Below are 23,183 nucleotides of genomic sequence, written 5' to 3'. Positions count from 1 at the left end.
AGTGGTTATAGCATTAGATAGACAGATAGATGGATGGATGGACAGACAGACAGACAGACAGGCAGGCAGGCAGGCAGGCAGGCAGAAAGACATTAAAGATGCTGGTTTTCAGAAGATAAAAAATACCTTTGTTTTGAGATCCTAAATGAACCATATTTACACCTTTGCCCTTCATAAATGTGCATGGGTAGGATGCTCAAACATTTCAAAGACTGCAGTGTTCATTTTAATATGCAGGCCAATCATAAATAATGTAGTAACCGGATAAATTACACTGTCATCATATGTAGCTGTCTGCTGTGATTAATGGCAGCTAGTGCCCCTTAACAAGATGGAGCTTTATTTCAGTGTGTAGTACTGCTTTTAGAGGAATAAATGGTCAACATATATTAAAAACCGATAATATGAAACTAGGCATCAAACTGTATCGTTGGCTTCCTTCAAAAACAATAATATGTGTTGTTGCTATACAAAAGAAAGCGTTACGTAACATTAAAGTTCAACAGCAGGGGTATTAATAAGTCCACAAGTGCCCTCTTGTGGTAGCTTGTGCAAAGGACGCGCATCCGCTTTTGATTACGCTGTTTCCGGTTGTGCAGCAGCCATTTTGTCTGTTCTAGCAAGTCTGACGGATACTGCAGTTCCACTTGGACAAACAATTAAAAATGTTCTTATAACGTTTGTATTGGGGAATTCTTATTCCTGAGGTAGTTTTTAAAAAATCGCATCAATAAATTTAGGTCGCATTCGATTCTATATTAAATCACAATTCAACGTGGATACCGTGAAGAGGACAGAGACATGTCGTCTGAAGAAAGCTACTTGGCCATCATACGCTATTTGACTGATGATCGAGAGCCATACGCACCGGGGACGTCTAATAATACCAAAAGGAAAATACGCAAAGCAGCGGCCTGCTATGTTGTGCGAAACGGTGTTTTGTATTATCAACGTCGACTGAAAGGCCAGAATGCTTTCACGGAGCTGGAGGTGGTGTTGCAGGACAGCCGGAGGAAGGAACTTATCGACGAGGCGCACGTTATGAAAGAGAGAGGGGAGCACCTCAATCAACAACTTACGTGGGAGGCAATTTCGCACAAGTACTGGTGGAGAGGTAATCTGTATTAATTGAAAATTGAAAGCATTTGTAAGTAGTTGAGTTTGGCACGCAAATAGGGGAGGCACAAATTGAAATAAAGCTTCAGCTGTAGGTGTAATTATGTCTCCCTCTAGTGGCGAGTTAAACTGATACAGAACAAACATTCCTTATTTGTTTTACCGCAAAAACGAAAATTATGCTTCAAGAGCAGCCATAATAATTTAAAAAAGCATGGTTGTCAATCGTGAAATAAAAAAAATCTTAATTATGAGAATTTTTTTAAATTAAAGTATCTCGTTTTTAAATAATATCATGTATACAATAATGTCAGAATTGTCTAAGCGTATTCTTGGTGTATTTTCTGTTACCCTTTTTACTAAGTAGGAAATTGTTGACATTGACAGAGCTCCTAATATGTATAATTCTGCATCTTTGACTTACCTCCTAATTTTGCTGTTTTATTTGACATCCCAGGTGTTTTGAAGCAGGTCAAAGACCACGTCAAAGCTTGTGCTCAGTGCCAGAGCAAACGGAGTGCGGATGATATTTCGGGATTCCGGGTCACCTCTCGATCAGACCGAAGCAAAGAGGGCGCGAGTGATGAAAACGAGGAAGAGGAGGGGGCGGATTTCTTATTCTCAGCTGACTCGTCACCTCAGCCAATAATAAAGGGTTCCAAAACAGCCACCAAACATGAGTTGGTCTTTGTACGTTCTGAAATGTTCAAAGATGTTATGATTACAGAGATGCCCTTTTGTGCCCTTTGCAGTAAATCTTTACTAATCTTTGATTGTATTTCCTCTTTAGGTGGACAGCAAGGGCGAGGTGAATCAGTTCCTGCCCAAACACAGCCAGACTATGTTGGAAAAGCTCAACCGCCAACGCCTCAGTAATCAGTTTTGTGACATCACTCTCTTAATTGAAGGAGACGAGTTTCGTGCACACAAAGCCATTCTGGCGGCGTGCAGTGAATATTTCCATGAACTCTTTTTTGAAAGGGGTGCTGCTTCCACCCATGAGGCTGTGGTGGACCTCTCTGGTGAGACTCCATTTTGTCCTATTTGCAGTACTACTCATTTCCACATCATTCTGACAACAAGACACCTTAAAAATGGAAAAATTAGCAAAATATGGAGGTATTACAATGGCCATAAGAATAAAGGTCTGTAAAAGTCTTTAAAATAAAGTTTAAGTTCAGTACCTTAGTGCATTTTCAGAAAACCTGTAGTTGGAGTTTCTTCTTCATATAATACTAGATGATAATATAGAACTTTAATATTAGATCTGTAGATACTCTTAACGATATAAAATCAACTTTAAGTAACGTAAAAGGTGACTGACTTTATCTGTCTATCTCAAGTGTGGTCTTCTGGGCTTCTGGGTTCAGTGGCTTTTTATTAAATAATGTTTTCCTGCCTCAACAGAAGACTTATAGAATGTTTTTCTTCCTGCAGGTTTCTCCAAAGCCAGCTTCCTCCCTCTGCTCGATTTTGCCTACACCTCCACGCTCACATTCAATTTCTGTATAATGGCAGATATTGCCAACCTGGCAAGACATCTGCTGATGACGGAAGTATTGCAGATATGCGAGCACGTCCATAAACAGGTGGAAGAGAAGAAAATCAAGGTGTATCAAAAAGGAGACGTGCACACCGTTGTATCGGGTCAGCAGGCTCCTGTAGAAGACTCGATACCCGAGGCCTACGTGGTCACGCTGCAGGATGATGGCCAGGCAGTGGTGACCCAGGGCAGAGTAGCTGTAGCTGGGGAGCAGTTGGCGTTTGTGGAGACTCCAGAAGGGGCCTACATCCAGCAGCAGATGATCGTGGCCGCACCGGTTGTTGCTGAAGCCGTTGCCGGGGACGAAGAGCATCATGGGAAGGCTGTGCAAAATGACACGGTTACCCTGGTGACTCAAGGCGCCGAGGTTCAGCCGGGAGAGACGGTGACACTCATCACAGGCGGCACTGAGGGAATGGAGGCGGAGACGATGACCGTGGTCACCCACAGCGGTCAGGCCGGAGCCAGCGAGTCTCTGGCCATGGTCTCAGCCTGCCTGGCCATGGAGCAGCCCCCAGCCGCCGAAACAGCAGCTTTTGTCATTCACGTGGACCCAGAAAAGGCTCCGTCAGAGGCCGCCAACCTGGAGTCTGCCGCAGCGCCCGGAACGGCCGCGCCTCTGGAGGATGCCGAGTCGGCACCTAAACCTCAGAAGCGTAAACGGGGTCGTCCGGCTAAAGTGAAAAAGGATGTGGAGCTGGAACCTGCGCCCGTGGAGGAAGAGGTCCCATCTGCTGACGAGAGCCAAGGAGACCAGCAGGAGAGCCTTTCAGATGACCTGAACAGGAGGCGACTGAGGCAGCGATCCATTGCCGAGGGCGGTTATGCTCGTCTCCATATGGGGCTTGAGGAGGAAGAGGAGGAGAAGGGCGCAACTCCTCCACGTGCCGTCACTCCAAAGGTATGCTGTCACCCCAGCACGGCCAAACTACATTTAGACTGCTCACGGCTGTCTCATAACACACTTTCAGGGTTTAAAATGAAGGTTTGTTCCTCACAAATGATAACAGCAGTCATCTGTCAGACTTTTATTCTTGTAATCTTCCAAACTGTTGTTCAATGTTTAAACTTAAGGTAATCACAGATAGATACATTAAACAAGAATCTGGTTTTAGGCTGCTCCGAGACCGGGCAAGAGGGGAAGACCACCGAAGCATCCAGTTCAGAGTCCGGGCGCAGGACAGTCTGAGACGGGGGCACCCCCAGAGGGAGACCCAGAGGCTCACTCGGTGGACGGCAAGGCGGTGGAAGAGGTCAAAACTGATGCGGACTCTGAGGCTGCAGCCGCAAAGAAGAGCCGGGGGGAGGGCGCCGTCACCGGCGAGCACACCTGTCCTGACTGCGGCATGTCCTTCGAAAGGAGATACTCCCTCATCATGCACACGCTCAAGCACGAGAAATCTCGCGGTTACAAGTGCAACGTAAGCTTCAACCAGCATGTTTTGTTCATTATTGCTGTGGGGGGGGGGGTAAAAACCCCACTGACCACTCTTCTGTGTCTTTACTGTAGCTGTGTCATAAGGAATTCCAGTATGCGGCCTCGCTCCGCCCTCACCTGGCCCGACACAAGCAGCAGAGCAGCCACCGCGCGGCGCTCGGCAAAGCCCCGCCAGAACCCCCTTCGGAGGGGAAGGGCGAGGGCGAGCTGGAGGATAAGGCCCAGTCGCCCCACACCAAGAGAGAATTCGTCTGCGACATCTGCGGCAAGACCTTGCCCAAGCTGTACTCCCTCCGGATCCACATGCTGAACCACACCGGGGTGCGGCCTCACTCCTGTAAGGTGTGCGGCAAGTCGTTCACCAACAAGCACAGCCTGAGCGTGCACCGCACGCTGCACGGGCTCACCAAGCAGTTCCAGTGTGAATACTGCAAGAAGTTATTTGTAAGCAAGAGGGGCATGGAGGAGCACACCAGCCTCCACACAGGTCAGCCTGCTGTCCACGTTCTTTATCCCTCAGTAGCAAACCGTGTTGTTATTGCAGTAATGAAGAGGAATTCAAACATTCCCGGTTGCGGTTTGAGTCTTGAGTTGAAACTCTTTTGCTGTTTCCCTGCTTGGATATAACAGGCGAATCAAAGTACCTGTGCAACACGTGCGGAGCGACTTTTCACCGAGCCTCGGCCTTGAGCAAACACCTGAAGAAGCACCAGCCCAAACCTACCGGGCGCGCCTTCGCCTGCGTTCAGTGAGTAACACTTTCCATCGGATCGAGCAGCATCATCATCATCATCATCATCATCATCATCTCTGAGCCAGTCACTGAGCTCATCTATTAAAGTGCCGTCCTGTCTTCCCGCCTCAGCTGTGACAAGAGATTCTATGAGGCAAAAGATCTGCAGCAGCACATGAACAAGCACATCGGTCTGAAGCCTTTCCAGTGTCAGGTGTGCGGGAAGTGCTACAGCTGGAAGAAGGACTGGTACTCGCACGTGAAGTCGCACAGCGTCGCGGAGCCCTTTAAGTAAGTCCTGAAGTCTGAGCCGCATGATCCAAACCCACACTCACGATTGCTGATTGTGTTACATTATTATGTGGCTGGAATTATTAAACAGGCTTCTCATTTATGTTGAGCTGTTACGAGAGAGGATTTACTGTGATTAATTACACAACTGTACTTTAGGATAACATTCAGGAAATACCACCAGTTAATCTCATACTGGTTCCTTGTTACTCTTACTGGTTTATTTGTATGTACAGCTGTATATGGGTGAAGGCAGCGTACCCCTGTTTCACCCCCTTGTCAGCAATTTAAAGGTTGAATAAACTGTTTAAGGGTACCTCAGCTGTGCTCTGAAGGTGTTCTGGCACTTCTCCCTACTACCAGAACGCCTCCTAAATTTTGTCCGCACCGGGGCTTGAACCGACAACCCTCCGCTTCTCAGCCACAGACCGAGCTACTGCCTTAAATATGTGTATTTAAATTCCTGACTCGAGAAGCTTGATAAGATATCGCCCTGGTGATAGTTTAGCCTCAAGATGTAGCTCGCTCAGAAATGTGATACACTCAGGCTCATTTTAATGCTGTTTTATAGTCGGGAATCGTATGAAACCAGAACCGTACATTCATAAAGGAGAAGGAGCACCTGTTAGCAGACTTGGGACTGATCCCTGCTCTGGAATCTGCGTATTGATCACGTATGTTCTTGCAGGTGTAACGTGTGTGGAAAGGAGTTTTATGAAAAGGCTCTGTTCAGGAGACATGTAAAGAAAGCCACTCACGGGAAGAAGGGCCGGGTCAAACAGAACCTGGTGAGGGAGTGCGAGCAGTGTGGGAGGAAGTTCACTCAGCTCCGGGAATACAGACGCCACGTCAACAACCACCAGGGTGAGACTCTGGGCCTGACATGAGTAACTGAAAGCTGCTTATGATTTATCTATCTATTTATTTACTTATTTATGTTTGCAGGAGTGAAACCATTCGAGTGTCTCACCTGTGGCGTCGCCTGGGCTGACGCCCGCTCTCTCAAACGCCACGTCCGCACGCACACAGGCGAGCGACCGTACGTGTGCCCCCTGTGCCAGGAGGCCCATATCGACGCGCGCACCCTGCGGAAACACATGGCCAAGTACCACGTGGACAATCTGCCCGGAAAGATCATGCTGGAGAAAGACACCCTCCAGTTTCACAACCAGGGCACGCAGGTGGAGCACGCCGTCAGTATTCTGGCGTCCGATCTGCCCCCAGAGCTGCGACCAGCCCAGCACCAACCCGCAGAAGAGATCGAGACGGTGTTGATCACCGAGGAGACGGTGGAGACCATGGAGGCCGTGCAGGCAGCAGAAGGCTCCATGGCAACTCTCTCGGATCAGGGAATCATGCAGGTGGTGAACTATGTTTTGGCCCAGCACGCCCTGACGGAGACCAAACCGGAAGGGGCCCCTGACCTGATTCAGACCATGGAGGTGGAGGTCGCTCACGTGGCAGAAGTGGAGTGACCGTTCCTCCCTTCACCACAAAACCATCCATGTTTGTTCAAACCCTCTGTAAAAATTGTAACTCAAAGTTATTAGCAGCTAACTATTTTTTGGCAAATGTTCATTTTGTAATGTACATAAGTTAATTTTGGCGAGTGGCGTGTTTATTGTGTACATAAATAAGTGGATAACCTGGGTTACACAAAGGTTTTGAATAATAAAGGAATCGCTGCAGACGTTTGGTGATTGACTTCTACCGATGCTTGTGCGCCCCCTGGTGGTCAAGGGTGAGTAATTAAAATATCACTCAAAAAAAAAACTATATACATCCACCGATTTTATAATATATTTGACTTGACTGAAGCTCAGATGTGGTTGAGATTTGGGGTTTGTAGTTAAAATGAGTTCACAGTTCTATAAATCTGACAAAATAATCAGACACTTGGAAGTATTAACATGCAGTACAACAAGTATTGATATTTATTTCAATTATATCAAAATACCCTCAGTATAGCAATATATTTACAAAACATACAAAAATATGAAAATGCAGAATTTCAGCTTTCTGACAATTCTGGCTTCTTGAAATAAAAGTTGAAACTAGGATCTCAAACGCGGGAACACGGGTTTATGCTGTTTTCAATTCATTTTTCTTTTGTTTTGTCACCGGTAAAATTTGTAGGCAATATTCACTTCACTATGCGTTCTTTAATGCATTTTAAGGGAGACTTTGAAAAAAAACTATACAAATTTATATACATTAACATCAAGGATTCTGGCCAGTTATGACATGAAAAAAAAACCTCTACCAAACCACGGTTCATGAATTTGAATAAAAACAAAACAAAATAACAACAATGATAATTGTGCCAAGCATACAGCAAGAGAAAAGCCTGCTCTGAAAATGCAACCAGCCATTTGCGCAGCAGTAACACAAAAAAAGAGCCACAAAGACTAAAAGGTCATCAGTCATAGTACTACAAAACACTGGGGCAGTAACAGGCATGTAGGCCTCCATCCGTCACTTAAACACCACCTGAGAGGCTGGCGTGCGTGCGCGCGCGCATGTTGGTCTCAGAAAAGACATACAAAAACATAAAATACAGCAGGAAATCATACTGCCCGTCACTGAACATTAATACTTCCGACAAAGTTGAAATGTATACAATCAATGCTGACTCGTGTCACACGTGAACACCAGTGTAGGTGACTAATGGGAACAAGAATGATGCATATAAAAATGATAATACACGTTTGCTATGGCCCATAGCAGAAACAGAAGCCCAACTAAGCCCTCTAATGTGAGTATTGTTTGCAGTCATGCTCGAATATGGGAATGAATGCGTCGCAAACACTTGGAAAAAAAAAAAACTTGAAAAATAACAACAACCTTAAATCAATCCTGAAATCGTAGCATTTCTTAAGTGCTCTCAAGAAATTAGGACATCATTAAAACGCACTTTAACTCGAACAAATGCAAATAAGTGCAGCTCAAATCTGAAGATGCGGTTGGTTCTCAGCAGTATTTAGTGGAAACGTCCCATCGGGGTGAAATGATGAACCGGAGCGCAGGAGCGCGTCTTTACTCGCCCTCCTCCTTGATGCGCTGCTGTTTGTTGCGGCGGGAATCCAGATCGAAGGAGAAGTCGGACCACTCGTCGCGGGGAGGGAAGGAAATGGTCTGGCGCAGAGTGAAGCGCACGGCGTCAATGACGCGCTCGCCGCGGGCCTCGGTGGCGCCCACGCTGACGCTGGAGGCCCCGCTGGTGGTGCGCACTATGTGGGGAGGAGGGGAAAAATCCATGGCCTGTCGGTGCTCCATGATGCCCTTCCAGATGATGTGCTGGAACTCTGAGGGGATCTTCAGCCTGGACAAGTCCTAATGGTCATTACACAGGGGAGGGTTAGTATTCGCGGGGGAGGGAGGGAGCCGCCACTCTTCTTTCTAACCCAGCAAATGACTCGTGTTGGATAGGGAATGGCTCACCTCCATGTTATAGTTCTCAATCTGGTAGATGTTGGTTAGACCTTGTGCTGTGAAGTAGTCCAAACAGCCGGCGCAGCCCAGTCGTAATAGGAAGCTGTGGAACACACCAGACAGGTAAACATGCTGAAAACCACCGGCTCAGGTCAGATCAGTCATGTTAAAGCACGGGGAGGAGAGCAGAACTTCTCTCTGACAGCTGACTCCGCATTTCCTACAGCAGGTTGGCCAGCAAGTTGGAATGTTTGCAGGCAACAGAGCTCCAAATTTGTGTATAGATTAATCTGGAATGCCCTCTGGTGGTAGGCTGCAGTACAGGAATTCAGCCCCTCCTCCCTCGTTCCTTTTTTCTTTTAGTTTGACCTCAATCCAGACGAATAATGTAAATTTGTCCGTGAAATTTGTCCAAACGTGGTTCCTACTTTTTTTAAGAGGGACATGTCACCTACATGTTCAAGTGCCTCTTTAAAAAACGAACAAAGTTCATTTGTTTTTGTGATTATTTGTTGCCAGAAATCCATACGAATAAACCACAGGAAGTAGCTGTATGTGCACTTCCTGGTTGCGGCTGGCCGAGGATGATGTCACTGGTACAAAACGGCCAATCAGTGGCTTCACTTTAGCACAAAGACAGGAAGTCAAGAAACTTCCATCTTTGGTCTCATACTGATGTTTATCGTGTGATTTTTTTTTTGTTTTTACCAAATTAAATATGACTCTTGGGAGTGCTCCTTGATTTACGTGCACAGTTGATTTCTTTTAACGTATTTGAGAGAGATCTCCTTTAACCGAGTAAATTGAGGTAAGGTGCACGTGTGTCCCATGCGGACGGATGAGGTACCTGGAGATGCTGCTGTCCATTGGGTATGGAGGAGGGGGGGTACAGTGGGAGGAAGGCACCAGGGGTAGCTGTTGCTGCAGTGCGTGAGTGGGACTCAGTGAGCTCATGTCAGCGTTCATGGGGACGTGAGTGCCCATCATGGGAGACACTGCAGAGACAAGAGGAGCTGCTGTGAGCTTCGTCCGACCGCTCTGAGATTTACACAACGTCTAAGGGAAACACACGAGGGGTGGCTGGGTGTGCGGGGGTGTGAGGGGGCGGTCGGGGACCTCACAGGGATCACATTCTTTATTATAGGGGAAATTTCTGTCACAGAGGAGAGGGTTCTGGTCCCCTCCTGCCTGCCCTGACATGCTGGTGAGATGTTTATGAGAAGCCCTGGGGCGGGGGCAGAGCTCAACTAAGACAAGGTACACTTACTGTCAGTCAGGCCGCCAGACATGCTGGAGGGGGTGAGCGTGTTTCGCTGCTGGGGGTTCATGAGCTGGCTGACGGAGGGCAGCTTGTTGACTTTCCCGTGAGTTGGGGAGCAGGAGCCGTAGGAGGGCTGGGACGGCACCGACGTCCTGGGGAGGGACGGACAGGAAGTTACCGCGAAGAAATACAACTATTGTCAATAAAGCTATAGATCCCCCCCACCTCATTTTAAATAAAAGGACAACAATTCAAGCACAATAAAATCATTTATTATATTTTTACAGACAAAAACTGCCACAAAAGAGTCTGTTTCAAACAGAATATGCTCGACATCCCAGCTTTAAACATACGAGCTGTCCCGCAGGGACATTCCGAATCATGACCAGCATTAGGAAAAGTTTCACATTAATGCCATTAGAGTGAGTCCAGCTCGTGATACATTCATTAGGAGGTCAAGTAAGATATAAAAACAGATGCTTCATATTGGTTCCGCTCCAACTGTAGTTCTGATAAAAGGCTCAGTCATCAAAAAGCAACCCAACAAAAATCCCCTTTATTTTAACACAAATATTGCATGCAAACAAGTCTCTGTCCAGCGTGTGGGACTGCAGAGCTCGAGTGTCCTCAGCAGAGTCCAAGGGAGGAGGAAAGGGAAAGGAGGAAAAGGGAGAGTGGCAGCGAAATCAAGGCTGACATAAAGTAGGCAGAGGAGGTCCAGAGGAGGACGAATGTGGGGGGGCAGAAGTTCAGGAGGGGCTGCAGTGACGCCTCTGCGCTCCTGCCGGCTCCATGAGTTGGCTACCAAGACATGTTTTTATCAGACTGCAGGAGAAGAACCAGAACAACAGAGAGAGAGAAAGCAGAGAAAAGAGCTTACTGAAGGAGAAGCGATGGATGACCCCCCCCCCCCCCCAGAAGTCAACACAAGTGTAACTGCACTATTCACGATGTCCACAAGATGGAGCCCTACCAACACAGATCACAGCTTTTCTCACAGCTATTTAGACAATAAAAAAAACCTTTGCTTTTAAAGGCTGCGCTGGAAACACTGGACACTGACACAGAATAACACGCTGGGTAGGTTTTTCCTGCACGCCGCAATCGAGATGCGCGCGCCGCAAATGCCAATATGCAAAATCTGCTGCTCTGATAGCAACAAGGCTGTTTGCCAGTCTCCCAACGGGAAACTATAACACAAGTTATAATTATCATCAGGACTTGTCAAACTATCATTTACACTGTCATCTTTTCCCCTAGCTCACAGCGAGGTGGGCGTGCACTTTTAATTACCCTCAAACGAAGAGATGAAGCCGAGGCTTTTTAAGGTGCTGTTGTGCAAAAACCTTGGGAGGCACCCAAAGGCGTAAACCATGGAAGCCTCGCCTTAACAAAAAAAATAAAAAATGCAGCCAAGCACTTTTCTCATTCGGATTGGCTCCTGTCCCGAGAGAGCAGAGCAGAGCAGAGCACCTCTGGCTACAAGGTTCTTCCTCTGAAGTGGAACCATCATGAAAGTTTCGCAATCGCCCCCATTTAAAAACACATTACATTTATTCGGATTTTCCTGCTGCTATGATTCAGTGGGAGTGGGGAGGGGGGTGAGGAGGAATAGAAGGAAAAAGGAACCTCTCCCGGGGGTGAGGGGTCCTGCAGTAAAGTCAGAGATCACCGCCGTCGTGGTCACGGTTCTGCACAGGTACTCACTGTTTCTGAAGCAGGTTCTGCTGCTGCTGTCTGTAGGATTCTATGGTGTGCTGCGGTAGAAACTGCATGAGCTCCAGCGACTCTTTGATCTTCACCAGGATCTCGTAAATTTCTCGGCCTTTGATCTGCGAGGAGGGTAAAAAACACAGCGACGAATCAACAACTCTATTCGCACCGATAACTTAACGTTAAACCTTAACAACATGCTTGAGAAAGGAACCCTTACAGGCAAGCAGAAAACTTCCTCATCCGTAGATCTTCTCTTCTTGATGGTGGACATCTGTATTCCATGGGAGACCTGGCGAAAGGCTGGGTGGGGGGGGGGAGAAAAAAGTGGATGAGTGCTACTGACTGTCTGTCTAAAAAGGCTTAAGACAGAGCAGAGCAGGAGGGGAAACATGCCGGGACAGTTTGGCAGCATTCACCAGGTGTCAGCAGCTTGTCAGCCCACCACCTGCCCCAGCCCTACTTACGGTGCTTCGTACCCTCACTGCTCTTTGTGGCGTCCGTCACGTGCTGCTTGCGGATGCTGTCCTCATCCGCCTTCCGGTCTCGGCCGGGGCAGGCGCAGATCCTGGCCTCGAAGCACCGGCGGCCGAGTACCTGACCGCTGGGAGGAGGTGGAGACACACAACAGGTCAGAGGAAGGATCCGTGGGTGGGGGTGGGGGGGGGAATGAGGAGACCCCTGACGGGCAGGTTCATCTCTTACTCTCTGGTTTCCAGAGTGACGATGATGAGGATGGGACGTCTGTTCATCCCGCCCACGCAGCTGGAGTTGCACATGAAGTTGTACAAGATTGTAGTGAACTCCGTCCCCACCTGCAAAACAACACAACTGTGAGTGTGAGTGACATCGTCGTCCTCATCGCAGAGGTCAGAGGTCAGAGGGCGCGGCTGTAACCTCTCTAAAACTGCCTTGATGAATGCCTCTGAGCGGAGACACGTGGTCAAAGATCGATAATATCATGTGGCTGTAAATTACATATTGTAACGTGACCCCTGAGCTCCACAGGCCGTGTGCTGCCTGGGGGCCCCGAGCCGTGATGGAGCTCAGTCTGAGGGGGCTTTAAGGGACAGCGGTTGTTACATGTCAGGATTCTGTCAGCGTTCTATCTGTCAGTGCAGGCTGAGGTGGTGAGGCGCCGCTGACGGGGCGTTCAGCCGGCCTCTCCCCGCGATGACAGGCGGCTCACCTGCGGAGGCTCGTACGGCACCAGGACACTTTGTCTTCCTGTGATGGTGTCCTCCACGTACTGGGCATGGTTGTTCCCCTCCACGCGGATCAGGTGGCTCGGAGGAGCCATCTGGCCTGGAAGACACAGCCGCGGGGTCGTTAAATGTGAGATTAGCAGAACCCCAAAAAATACAGCGCAACAAACACGGACCATCGTTGAACTCGCGGCTCAGCTCGTGGTTTGGGCAGCGTTTCACCACCTCAGTCACGTGCTCGGCTTTCTTGTACACGGGCATGGCTCGGACAACAGCGCCCTGCGGCGGGGTGGTGAGGACCTTAATCTGGATGGGACACGTCTTGGCGATCTGGCAGTATAGTTTCTTCAGTTCGGTTGAATACTGGAAAAGACGACACACGGGACAAAAATGTAACCACAAATGCATAAAACACACGTGTTATTTAGTTTTTGCGAGGCAGCCAAACAATATTTTGCCTCCATTTTAAGATCTGTGTAACACCTGTTGCACGAACTCTTTACTTCTGGTTCTCCTAAGGCAAAAAAAGGGTTCATGGTGAGACTGTGATTATGACCTACTTAAATCAACACACACACACACACACACATGCACAGATTTGCTGTATGGGGAAACCTCAAAGTTGTTTCAGAGGGAGCCTCTGGGACTTCCGAGGAGCTCCATAAAATGGACCGCCTCCAGCAGCAATTAAACTGGGCCTGCTTTCATCTTTAAAGGAGGATTATTCTGTTGAAGCATCTGATGGCGACTCATCACACAGAACCACACTGGCAGCGCGACACGAGCGCTCCTTCCACTGGTGGGGTCGACTCGGGTGTCAGAGGAGCGCCAGAACGTAAAGATGGCTCCCTCAAAGCGGCTCAGCTTCGAGAAATTGTGAACCAGACGTCCCGTGTAACGACTGCGCCCTGATCCATGACACAGTTCGAATCGATAAGCACCGCACCTTCAGAAAGTCAGAATTGTTGCTAATAACAACAAGACTGTGCAAACACGCCATTCAAATCACTGCTGTGTTAGCACAGCTTCAAATCCCCTCGGACGCAGCGCGCAGGGCGGGGGGAACTTTTGCTTGTCAGGTTGGTTTCTGAGCAAAGAGAAAGACGACATTGGGAAAAGTGCTGGAGGCTGCGTTGGAGAACAACGAAACATAAAATCACCATTATTAAAGAGAAAAGGATCTCATCCCAGAACCTGTCTGCGTTGCCTTTAAATATTACAAACTTGGCGTGAACACTTTGTACTTTGCTCCCCAGGCACAAACTTTCCTTTCATCAAGACAAACCCAAAACACACACACACACACACACACAAGCACACACACACGCACACTGCTGACATGGAATCCTCTAATAAACAAGTTTTAATAAGACATCTACACATGTTCCCTCATCTGACCTTAAAATATACTGTATGTACACGATCAAGTGATCTTTGAATATTTATGTATATTAAAAATCAGCTAGTGGAGGGGATTTTATGAACATAGATTTATCTTTACTAGACAGACTTAACAAGTTATAAGTCACAGCCCTGGAACATGTCTGTCATCAAAACCACAGAAGTGACTCTGCCTTAAAAAAAAAAAAAAAAAAAAATCAAAGCAAAAGCTAAAAGGTCTTTGTCCAAAAAAAAAAAAAAAAGGCCAAGATAAATGGTTGAAGTTGTCCCCTGGTTCCTAACCTGATACTCCCCGTACGCCCCTGTCAGTCAACTAAATGAGGTGGAGAAGCCAAGCCGGGAGACGGCAAAGGAGCAAAAGCAGCAGACGTAAGCAAAGAGAAGCCGTGCTGTGTGAGGGGTTTAGGATGTGGTGTTTGAGATAATTACAGGATGCTGGGTTTGTGCAGATAATGGTAGAAAAAACAACAAACAACAAGAAAAAAAAAGTCCAAAACGAATAAAAACAGCACTGAGGAGCAGTGAGGCTTTACCACAGATGATAGAGGCAGAGAAACCAAAGGTTGGTTAGATCACACACACACCCCCACACACACACACACAAAGAACCCTCCCAGCCCTGAAGCCACAAACTTTAAGCACCACCGCTGCTGCCGCTGCTGCTGCTGCTGCTGCTGCTGCTGCTGCTGCTGTGTTTGCACAGCAGTGAGAGCCAGAGCCGCCGCCGCCGCTGCTGCTGCCGCCGAGCGAGCGCTGAAAGCAGCAGCGAGCTAAAGCTAACACTGTTCAAGGTGGAGGACACCCAGTTGACTGATGGGATTCAGTGGCTCGCATAGGGTGCGGTGCTCAGGTGTTAACATGTAATTATGAGTCTTTTCACTGGTCACAATGTGAACTGCACAGCCAAGAACACACAAAAGCACAATACGGGGCCGCTTAATCACAATCGTCTGAAAGAAAACTTCTCCCGAGTGTTTGCTCGGAGCACACGTGACACACGTGCACATGTGGAAACAACGAATGACCCCCCCGTGTGGCTGAAACACTGGTCCACTCTGCAGCAGGGATACAGCTACCTCCCTTGTAAGAGTATTAATGAAATTATGTTTCATCATAATGCGACATTGGGCAACGTACAATTTGTTCTAATGCCTGTACAGTTGCTGCATGTGTGCAATTACTTTCTACCATCTACAAGACCTGAACACCCAAACACACACTTCCCGTTGGGCGCAGGTTGAGGCAGGCCCACAGCTGTAGCGTTCTTTTCTCCGTGACAGGCGCTGCGGGCGCATGCAGAAGTCAAGTCCTGACAAACATCAGGCCTTAAACAAGCACCGTTTGGCGCCTCTGGTCTTGTCTTCTTCATACCTGACATGTCATGTCTTGCCTGAAGCTACTCCCAAACTCGTTTAATACAACAATAATGCAAAGGAGGTTATGTTCGTGCCTTTTTTTTCCTTCTTTAAAACCTGAGCAAAACACCCACTTGAATATAACTGATTGACTATTTTACTCCTTTTTTGTTCAAAAAAAGGTGTAAAATCAGCAGTTTTGACGGGCAATCTTAGTCAAGACACCTGTCCGAGGGCAAATCTGTACATGTGGCATCATGTTTGTAGGCAGCCCATGCTCACAGAGTCCTGATAGGCTACCCAGTGTCAAAGGATAGAACCATGAACCATGAGAAGCAAAGGATGGGTCCTTTAAATCAGTTTAAATGCTTCTAATTAAGAAAAAAGACTGCCTTCACCTGAGTTTTGAACCTGTGATGATGTTTGTGTGGGTCTAACGTCAACACACAACATGGGTTGTGGTGTGCAGAGCTCCGCACACTCATCCAGGAGTTTGGTAGTTTTGATCATCTTTTCCTGACGACAGACTGATGTTTTTGTATTTATACGACTGCAGCGCGACGCCTGGTGCAGATGACTGGGTGTGAAACGCTTCGTCCCGGGTAAAAAAATGAATTGCCAGACATTCCACCTTTAAAGTAGATTATGAAAATAAAACACCTTCCTTGTATCGTTCAACCCTTTTCAAGTTTGTCTTTAGAAGGAAAAGAAAAATCAGAAATCCCCTCGACCCTTTTGCCATCTCTAGTTTTCAGGGCTTGTCTCTCTGCGATGGGCGAGTCGGGACAGGCTCGTCGACACAAACAAGTCTCAGCCCCATCTCGTGAGGCGTGGGACGGGCCCGCAGATGTTCCAGGGGCAAGCCGAGTCTTGCCGGCCTTTCGCTAGAATCCTCGTCCCTTTGAGCGTTCAAGCGCTCTCCTCCTCTGGCGCAATGTGAAATGCAACCATCGAGCTTAACTCTCTCAATAAGGCTGAGCCCGCTGCAGGAGCGCAGGGTTCAGGAAAGAGGCACGCAGTATTTACACAAGTATTATCTACAGGCCCACAATCCATTACTGTAATCCTCCCGGCTCTACATCACACCGGCGATAGCTCAAACCATGACAGTCTTCTCCTTTGACTGCGATGTATGGTGGCACTTAATACGCTCTGCAAACACAACCAATCTTCCGTCTCCACAATAGTTGCATCAGTGGCCGACAATAGCCGCCTTATTCGCGACACTCCATTAATTCGGTAAAGCCAAGCTGATGAGACGCCGGCCCGCGGTTTCACCTGGACGATGGCTTTTTTTTTTTTAAAGCAAATAATGAAAGAAGGAAACCAAGTAGGAGCAGTTGTGGGGAATGGTGACGTGTTGCGCCTCTGCGTGTGTGTCACAGCCGTCCTAGACAGGAAGAGGTTAAGGTGTGGGTTAGGGATTAGGTGTGTCTCCAGAAGAGCAGTAATCAAAAAGCACAATACACAGTCCACTAAATCCTGTGGCACATCCCAAAGGCCTTCAAAAAGGGGAATTAGCACATCTATGCACGGTGCAAATCTGTAGGGTGGGGTCACCTTCGGTGGCGCTCTGCCATCGGTCCGTCAGTCCAGCAGCCGCGCTACTAGGTGGAGATTATGGGAGCTTTGCGAAAGACATCCTGAGATCTGGTGAGGGGAGACTTCTCTGGGATGTGAAGCAGCGCTATAATCACAATGTTTATCAAATCGCTTGGCTGCACATGGAGCTCAGGGGGAAAATGACCATCTCTAAATGCCATTAAGGACCATCAGCAGACAGGTAAAAACTCTGCTGGAACCACTTCATAGTTCCACGCTGCATCTTAGTTCTTGATGCCTGATTCATGTTCTTTCCTCTGCTTCAGATGATCAAAGACTGAAACTGACTAATGTCCACGTTATTATGTCCTGTCTTCAGTTCATTTTGGTTTAAATTCAAGATTTTAGCGAAAACATAAATCCTTTACTTTTCCATGCTAAGCCAAACCAACCAGTTATGTCATATGTTATGACTGTGGGACCAGTCTGTTGTGCTGGTTGTGTCTGTGACTGGGATGTGTCCCAGACCAGCGTTGTTCAGGCTGTGGGGCGTGCCGCTGACAAAACACACTCCTAACCTGCTCACAGTTGCGTGGCAGGCAAACACTTTTGTTTTTGGACTGTGACAGGGATGACTGAGGCACTGTGGGAAATCTGCAAGTGTCACGGTCCCACACTTGGCGTGGCCAAGGAACACGGCGAGGTTGCCCAGCACTCCCTGAATCAGCCTGGTTACCCGCCAGGAAGTGCATTTCCCGTTAAAGCGAGCTGAGATCATTTACAGCTCGTTTTCAAATTCTACATCACAACTTTGGCCCAGAGGTGGCGCTAGTTTGGTCTGTAGCTGGCTGTGCTGAGAGGCAGAAGGTTCTTGCTTCAAGACCCAGTGTGGCCAAAACACAGAAAGTGTCTGTCAGTAGGGGGAGGTACCAGAACACCTGCAGAGCAGCCCTGAAATGCCCTTCAGCAAGGCATTAAACCCCCAAATGTTGGTGGAGGTACCCTTCATTTGCCCAGATTTAACTGGGACAGGCCCCAGGACCCTCCCCCAAGAGGGACATAGCAGAAAAAAATCATTTTAACCCAAATGTTTTTATCACTTTATTGTGACAGAGGCAATTCTGGCGGGGATGTCATCCTCATCTGGCACCTGGGACGGCCACTAGGGAGCATTAACACGCTGAACATACGTGGCCCATCAGTAAACAAGTAATCAGGCGGAGTTGTGACGCAACAGCTGTCGCTCCGCGCATAATGACAGAGCGGGTTGCGCAGGTTCCCAGAGCATCACAGGGTGACATGCAGCCGCTCAGGGCACCTCACACCTGGGCCGCCTGCTGCCTTTGTCATCAGCGAAGAACCGCTGAGCCCTGACTGGGTGTGAGTAAAGAGGAGCTCGAACATGAGTAACACCTAATCACCAGGAGGTCAGAGCAGGTACGTCTGAGCAGTTTCAAGCATCACATCTGCATAATTTAGTCCTTAGTTAAATATGGAAGAGGAGCTGAGCTCAGGTGTTGCCACACAGCCGATGTCAGGGGATTACACATACATTTCGAGTGAAATTTGTCCGTGCCAGGTGTTATTGTGCAACTCAGGATTTGCACATTACATGCTCCTAAACCTGCCTGGAGCGCAGATGTTCAGATAAGGAGTTTATGACTAGAGGTTTCTCTGAACTCTCCTCTGACGAATCATGGCCCGGTGTGATGGGATCTGATGACAGCTGGTTGTAAAAACATGCCTCGGAAATCTTGACGAAATGAACATTTTCTATGTTTTAAACTGTTTGCCACTTCCTAGCATTACTCTTCTGAATTGCTGAATGTATAAACGTGACGGTGAGTTCCCGACACTGTATTTTTCAATGTTTTGATCGTTTCTACTTTTATTTCTGTAAGTGGACAAAAACAAGACCAAACTTGAAATGTGATGAGCTCCTGTGATGCGTGTGGGTGGGTCTGGTTACCCTCAACAAAGTTACATCTTTCTGAGCTCTTAGCTTTTAATGATTTATTTAATCTGATTATTAGTTAAAATAGGTCAGCGTATTTCACAGAATGTCTCTATTGATATAAAAAAAAGCAAAAGATGAGAGCAAAACCCCAGTGGATTCAAGATGTTCATCACGAATGATGGAAAACCCCCTAAATTTAACCAAATGTACTCTTTTATGATTGACAGGGGGCAACGAAGGCCTCTCTGCGGGGGGTCTTACCGTCCAGGTGGCAGATTTTGCTGTGCTAGACTGCTGGAAGGACACGTCGAAGGTGTGGGGGCCGGCGTAATCTGTGTTGGACGGGATGGCCGGCGAGGGAGAGAGGGCGTCGAAGGTGGAGCTGGGCTGAGCGTACGGCGACGGGGCTGTGACGTTGTTCTGCGCGTGGTCGTTGTTGTACGGACTGGTGGACGTCGAGCCTCCGTTCTGAATGTTCTGATCCATGCTGTTCAGGAGCCCCAGGTTTGTGTACTGCGACTGCAGAAAAATGGAAAACGTGCACAAAAGAGACTTTTTACGGAGAAACTACATGGGGAAAAATATTAAAAACTTGATTTAAGAGCCTTTTTCTTTGTTTTCCTTTTGCTCTGTCACGCTGAGAAATAATAAAAATGCAACATGATCATCAGTCAATTATAAACGCCTCTTTCCTGAGGCCCTGGCCCCCACAGATCCTAGAAGGCCGTCCAGCTCGCACCCACAAACTAGCTATCAGAGTCGTGAATGAGACAATTACACCCCCCCCCCCCACACACACACACACACACATACACACACACACATACACGCACGCACACCTGAGAGAGGTCAGCCGAGTCAAACTCAGCATACTTGTGCAACAATGCTACGGGAGGGTGGGGGCTCACAGTATAAGGGTCAGTGTGTGGTGCAAGGCTGCTTAACCCCCCTGGAAACAATAACAACAGGGCTTATAAGAGCTTGTCTGGGGAACAATTATGCTGGGCACACAGGTGTTAGGAGACAAGTGTTGTTTTTTTTTTTTGTGATGGACACACACAAACGGGAGACGAAAAGAAAGAAAGGAAAAACTCCACTTTAGCTTTCAGCAGGGAGAGGCTTCCCAAAACACGCACTTCCTGACACTGAGCCGATTGCTCGCATGTACTTCTAAAGGGTTAATCTGGCTGAGGGGGCGGCCGGTGCATCCGGGCCGTGGCGACCAGAACCGAGTTCCAGTAAGTTTTTATCCCTAGCTTTTCATGGGAACGCCATGAGACAGTTTCCTGCCGATCCAGTTGTTCCCGGTGTGGGATCAGGCAGGCGTGACATCACAGACTTTCTTTGAACTGTGGAATAATTCACTTCAGCGGCATCAGGGTGCTCAGCTATTCAGCCGTGACGCAGACTTTCCTGGTATCTGATGCTGCTGACTGCAAAGATGCCCGTGACAGGCACCAATTATCAATGTCAAATTCTAATTGTGGAGAAAAGCTCTCTGCCGGTTAGAGGCCACGCAATAATAAAAAAAAAAAAGCTGAGACATACAGCAAAAGGCCTGACATCGAATATGTCATATCAAATAGGGGTCCATTGGTAAAGCTCCATTGTAGAGAATATAAGGATCAAAGTTAAGGATAAAGCCATAATTGACCTGATACTGAGGCCCAATAGTGGAGTCTCACCCAAACTCATCTTGTTTTAGTGTTTAATTGACTGGAAGTGGGATACCAACCTTGAAAAGGTTTGTGTGAGGGAGTTTCAGGCCTTCCCTTTCGTTTCCTTTCATCAGATCTTATTCCACTATAATACAGCAACCATCTAATAACCACTTTAGCTGCTCTTAAAAATTCCTTCTGTTTATAGCCAACGCTGTGTTTAGGCCTTTGGGATGTCAGGCTGCTAAGCAGGAACACAGTAAATCAGCAGCTTTGACATCCTCAACAGCCTCTAATAAAGTTTTTTGGAAGGTTTAAGCTGTCTGTTTGTCTGAGATAAATGCTGGGGGAAGTATCTCAGACCGAGAGCCGAGAGAGGCTGATGAAGTTCACATTAATGGCATCAGATTACCAGGTTAGAACCTCGATATTCAAACGACATATCCGGCTCAAACAGAGCGGCGTCAATGCAGAGGCATTCCACCTTCGGACTCATCTGAATGTTGTCTATATGTATAATAATGTCTCTCTAAATCTGTGTGAATATAACCACGCTCTTAACATCCCATCAGTAAGTTGCTTTAAATTTAAAGATGAACACAGAATTATCTGATTGTACAGCTGATAGATAACAAAAAGCAGAGGAGACCTGGCCTGAGGGGGGAACGGGTCCCATTCCATCCAAACCTGCTCTATATAGCTTCAGCCACCATATAAAACCGTTTAGTGACCACAGGGGAGGGAGGCATTAAAGGCTCAGGGATTGAGGGGTGTAGGTGGGGTTGGGTGGGGGTCTATCTACACCTTATACCTGCTGGGGTGGGCAGAGCAGGTGATTGTATCTGCATCAACACACCATTAAAGCAATTACGACCCTGGACTAAACAGCAGCGCCTGGCCAGTCGCATTCTAATGGCCCCAGCGGCTCCCAGGAGACTGAGGACGGGGGAACCTGATACCTCGCACGCTGGGAGGATCGAGTCGGACACCACTTAAAGACCCCCTGCTCACCAACTTAAAAGACAGTGACCTGACACACCTGCTATCTGCACCCTACAATCTGAGAATCTGTCACCGTTCACTCGCTCGGCGTTTGCAGGATTTAGCTGGTAAAAACAGGAGAGAAGCGCGACACCGTCGTTCCCTGAGCAGCCACCAGCGCAGAAGAGGAAGACATTGATTCTAAAGCTATAAATATTTCGTTGGCAATAGACTGACGTATCCATCTAAAAATGTATTCCATTGTTTGTACCTTTATTATCCATTAAAAATGCTAAAGATTGGTGTAATATTATCAATCTTTATAACCCTGCAATGTTAATCTTAAATAAAACATTTTGAAAATGCAGATTACCCAATCAAATCCAATTTGTGCAGTGTAAAACATTACATTAGTGAAAGACAGAAATGTTGAACATCCAATAAATTAAAATCCCAACAAATGAAGGACCGCTGCGCCTGTTTCTGCCCACTTCTAACCCCAAACGTTTCACGGCACAAAACAGGAAAGCAGGATTGTAAATCTCAGCCGCTGACTAAACCAGCGCATTAGCAGCCATGTCACCCAAAAGAGACCGAGCGCTAGGTCACTGTTCACATCCTCCCGTTGCTGCACTAAAAACACACAAATCACATGCAAACATCCCAATTTCCTCTGCATTTTTCTTTTTTTTGGTAACGCACTATAAAAAAGTACATTTCAGATGGATTAATTCTTATTTATGGATCACATTAAAACATAAATCCAGTAAGTTAGAACCATGAAGGAGATTAATGGAACATCGACTTTTGTCCAGGGCTTTTTTCCTCTCTTGGGATTTGTCCTCTCTCCCGTGGGAGTCTGGGGGACCAACTAAAGGAATGCGGCAGATGTCTCCTCAGCAGCTCGGCGCTGCTCTTACCTCGCTGTAAGATGTGGTGGTTCCTGTCTCCAGGTACAACATGTTGGCGCTGAGATTGAGCAGAGCTGCTGCTGTTTGCTCCACTGGCTCCAGGATTCCACGGATCTCTTTTTCTCACTCTACAGGAGTGATGTGATGGGATCTACAGATGCAAAGTGACGAGCAGTAGCTTCTATAGGAAAATATGGGATGGTCATATATACCGGGAAGAGAGGGGAGGGCTCTAAGAAGGTACCTGTCCAATACCTGAGTCCACACCCATCTTCAGGAGTCTCCTAGGCTCTGCAGGCCTCTTCAGTGCGGCTGCAGTGTTTCTTTATTCAGCTGCTCACATTTTGAACGTTAAATCTCAATCATTTTAAGCGACAACCCAGATTGCATTGTTTTTTAAAATTTTTTTTTTATAGTGTTGCTGTTATTTATTCAGATTTTCCCCCCACTTGTTTATTCAAATAAGGAAAACTAATGACAAGAATGTTTTGGTTTTTTTTTAAAAATCCCCAGGTGGAAAGTCCACCAGACCCTCCTGTCTGAGAGTGAGCGTCAAGCCTGGGAGAGAAAAGTCTACCTGAAGCAGCTACTTAGCATAAGAATCCCCCCTGCAGGCCTCTGAGCTATTGCCCATGCTATGTGGGAG

General features: G+C 47.4%; 2 protein-coding genes and 1 long non-coding RNA gene across 4 annotated transcripts; 2 read left to right on the top strand and 1 right to left on the bottom strand.

Moving 5' to 3' along the window:
* The first annotated feature begins 595 nt into the window (after positions 1-595).
* Positions 596-6,811, top strand: zbtb11 (zinc finger and BTB domain containing 11). Its single transcript, XM_057038017.1, has 10 exons — positions 596-1,114; positions 1,574-1,806; positions 1,907-2,138; positions 2,554-3,560; positions 3,775-4,080; positions 4,170-4,584; positions 4,728-4,845; positions 4,963-5,121; positions 5,810-5,985; positions 6,067-6,811. The coding sequence occupies exons 1-10, from the start codon at positions 802-804 to the stop codon at positions 6,594-6,596; spliced, it is 3,489 nt and encodes a 1,162-aa protein (XP_056893997.1). The 5' UTR covers positions 596-801; the 3' UTR covers positions 6,597-6,811.
* Positions 6,812-7,026: 215 nt separating this feature from the next.
* On the bottom strand, positions 7,027-22,718 carry tp63 (tumor protein p63). 2 transcript variants are annotated; one of them, XM_057038018.1, is made up of 12 exons: positions 22,547-22,718; positions 19,249-19,506; positions 12,909-13,095; positions 12,717-12,832; positions 12,233-12,342; positions 11,995-12,131; positions 11,748-11,830; positions 11,522-11,646; positions 9,821-9,966; positions 9,401-9,548; positions 8,563-8,656; positions 7,027-8,454 (listed from the first exon to the last, which is right to left on the bottom strand). In XM_057038018.1, the coding sequence occupies exons 1-12, from the start codon at positions 22,586-22,588 to the stop codon at positions 8,158-8,160; spliced, it is 1,743 nt and encodes a 580-aa protein (XP_056893998.1). In that variant the 5' UTR covers positions 22,589-22,718; the 3' UTR covers positions 7,027-8,157. The 2 variants fall into 2 exon arrangements, with proteins under 2 accessions (XP_056893998.1, XP_056893999.1); XM_057038019.1 differs by having other exon boundaries at positions 12,007-12,131.
* LOC130528529 (uncharacterized) lies at positions 16,960-19,593 on the top strand. Its single transcript, XR_008951319.1, has 2 exons — positions 16,960-17,271; positions 19,215-19,593. It is a non-coding gene; the product is annotated as an uncharacterized LOC130528529 (long non-coding RNA).
* Positions 22,719-23,183: the final 465 nt, after the last annotated feature.

Source organism: Takifugu flavidus, chromosome 7 (assembly GCF_003711565.1).
Source record: "Takifugu flavidus isolate HTHZ2018 chromosome 7, ASM371156v2, whole genome shotgun sequence".
Taxonomy (NCBI): domain Eukaryota; kingdom Metazoa; phylum Chordata; class Actinopteri; order Tetraodontiformes; family Tetraodontidae; genus Takifugu; species Takifugu flavidus.
Note: the sequence above shows the minus strand (reverse complement) of the source record. Positions and strands in the feature narration are given on the sequence as shown.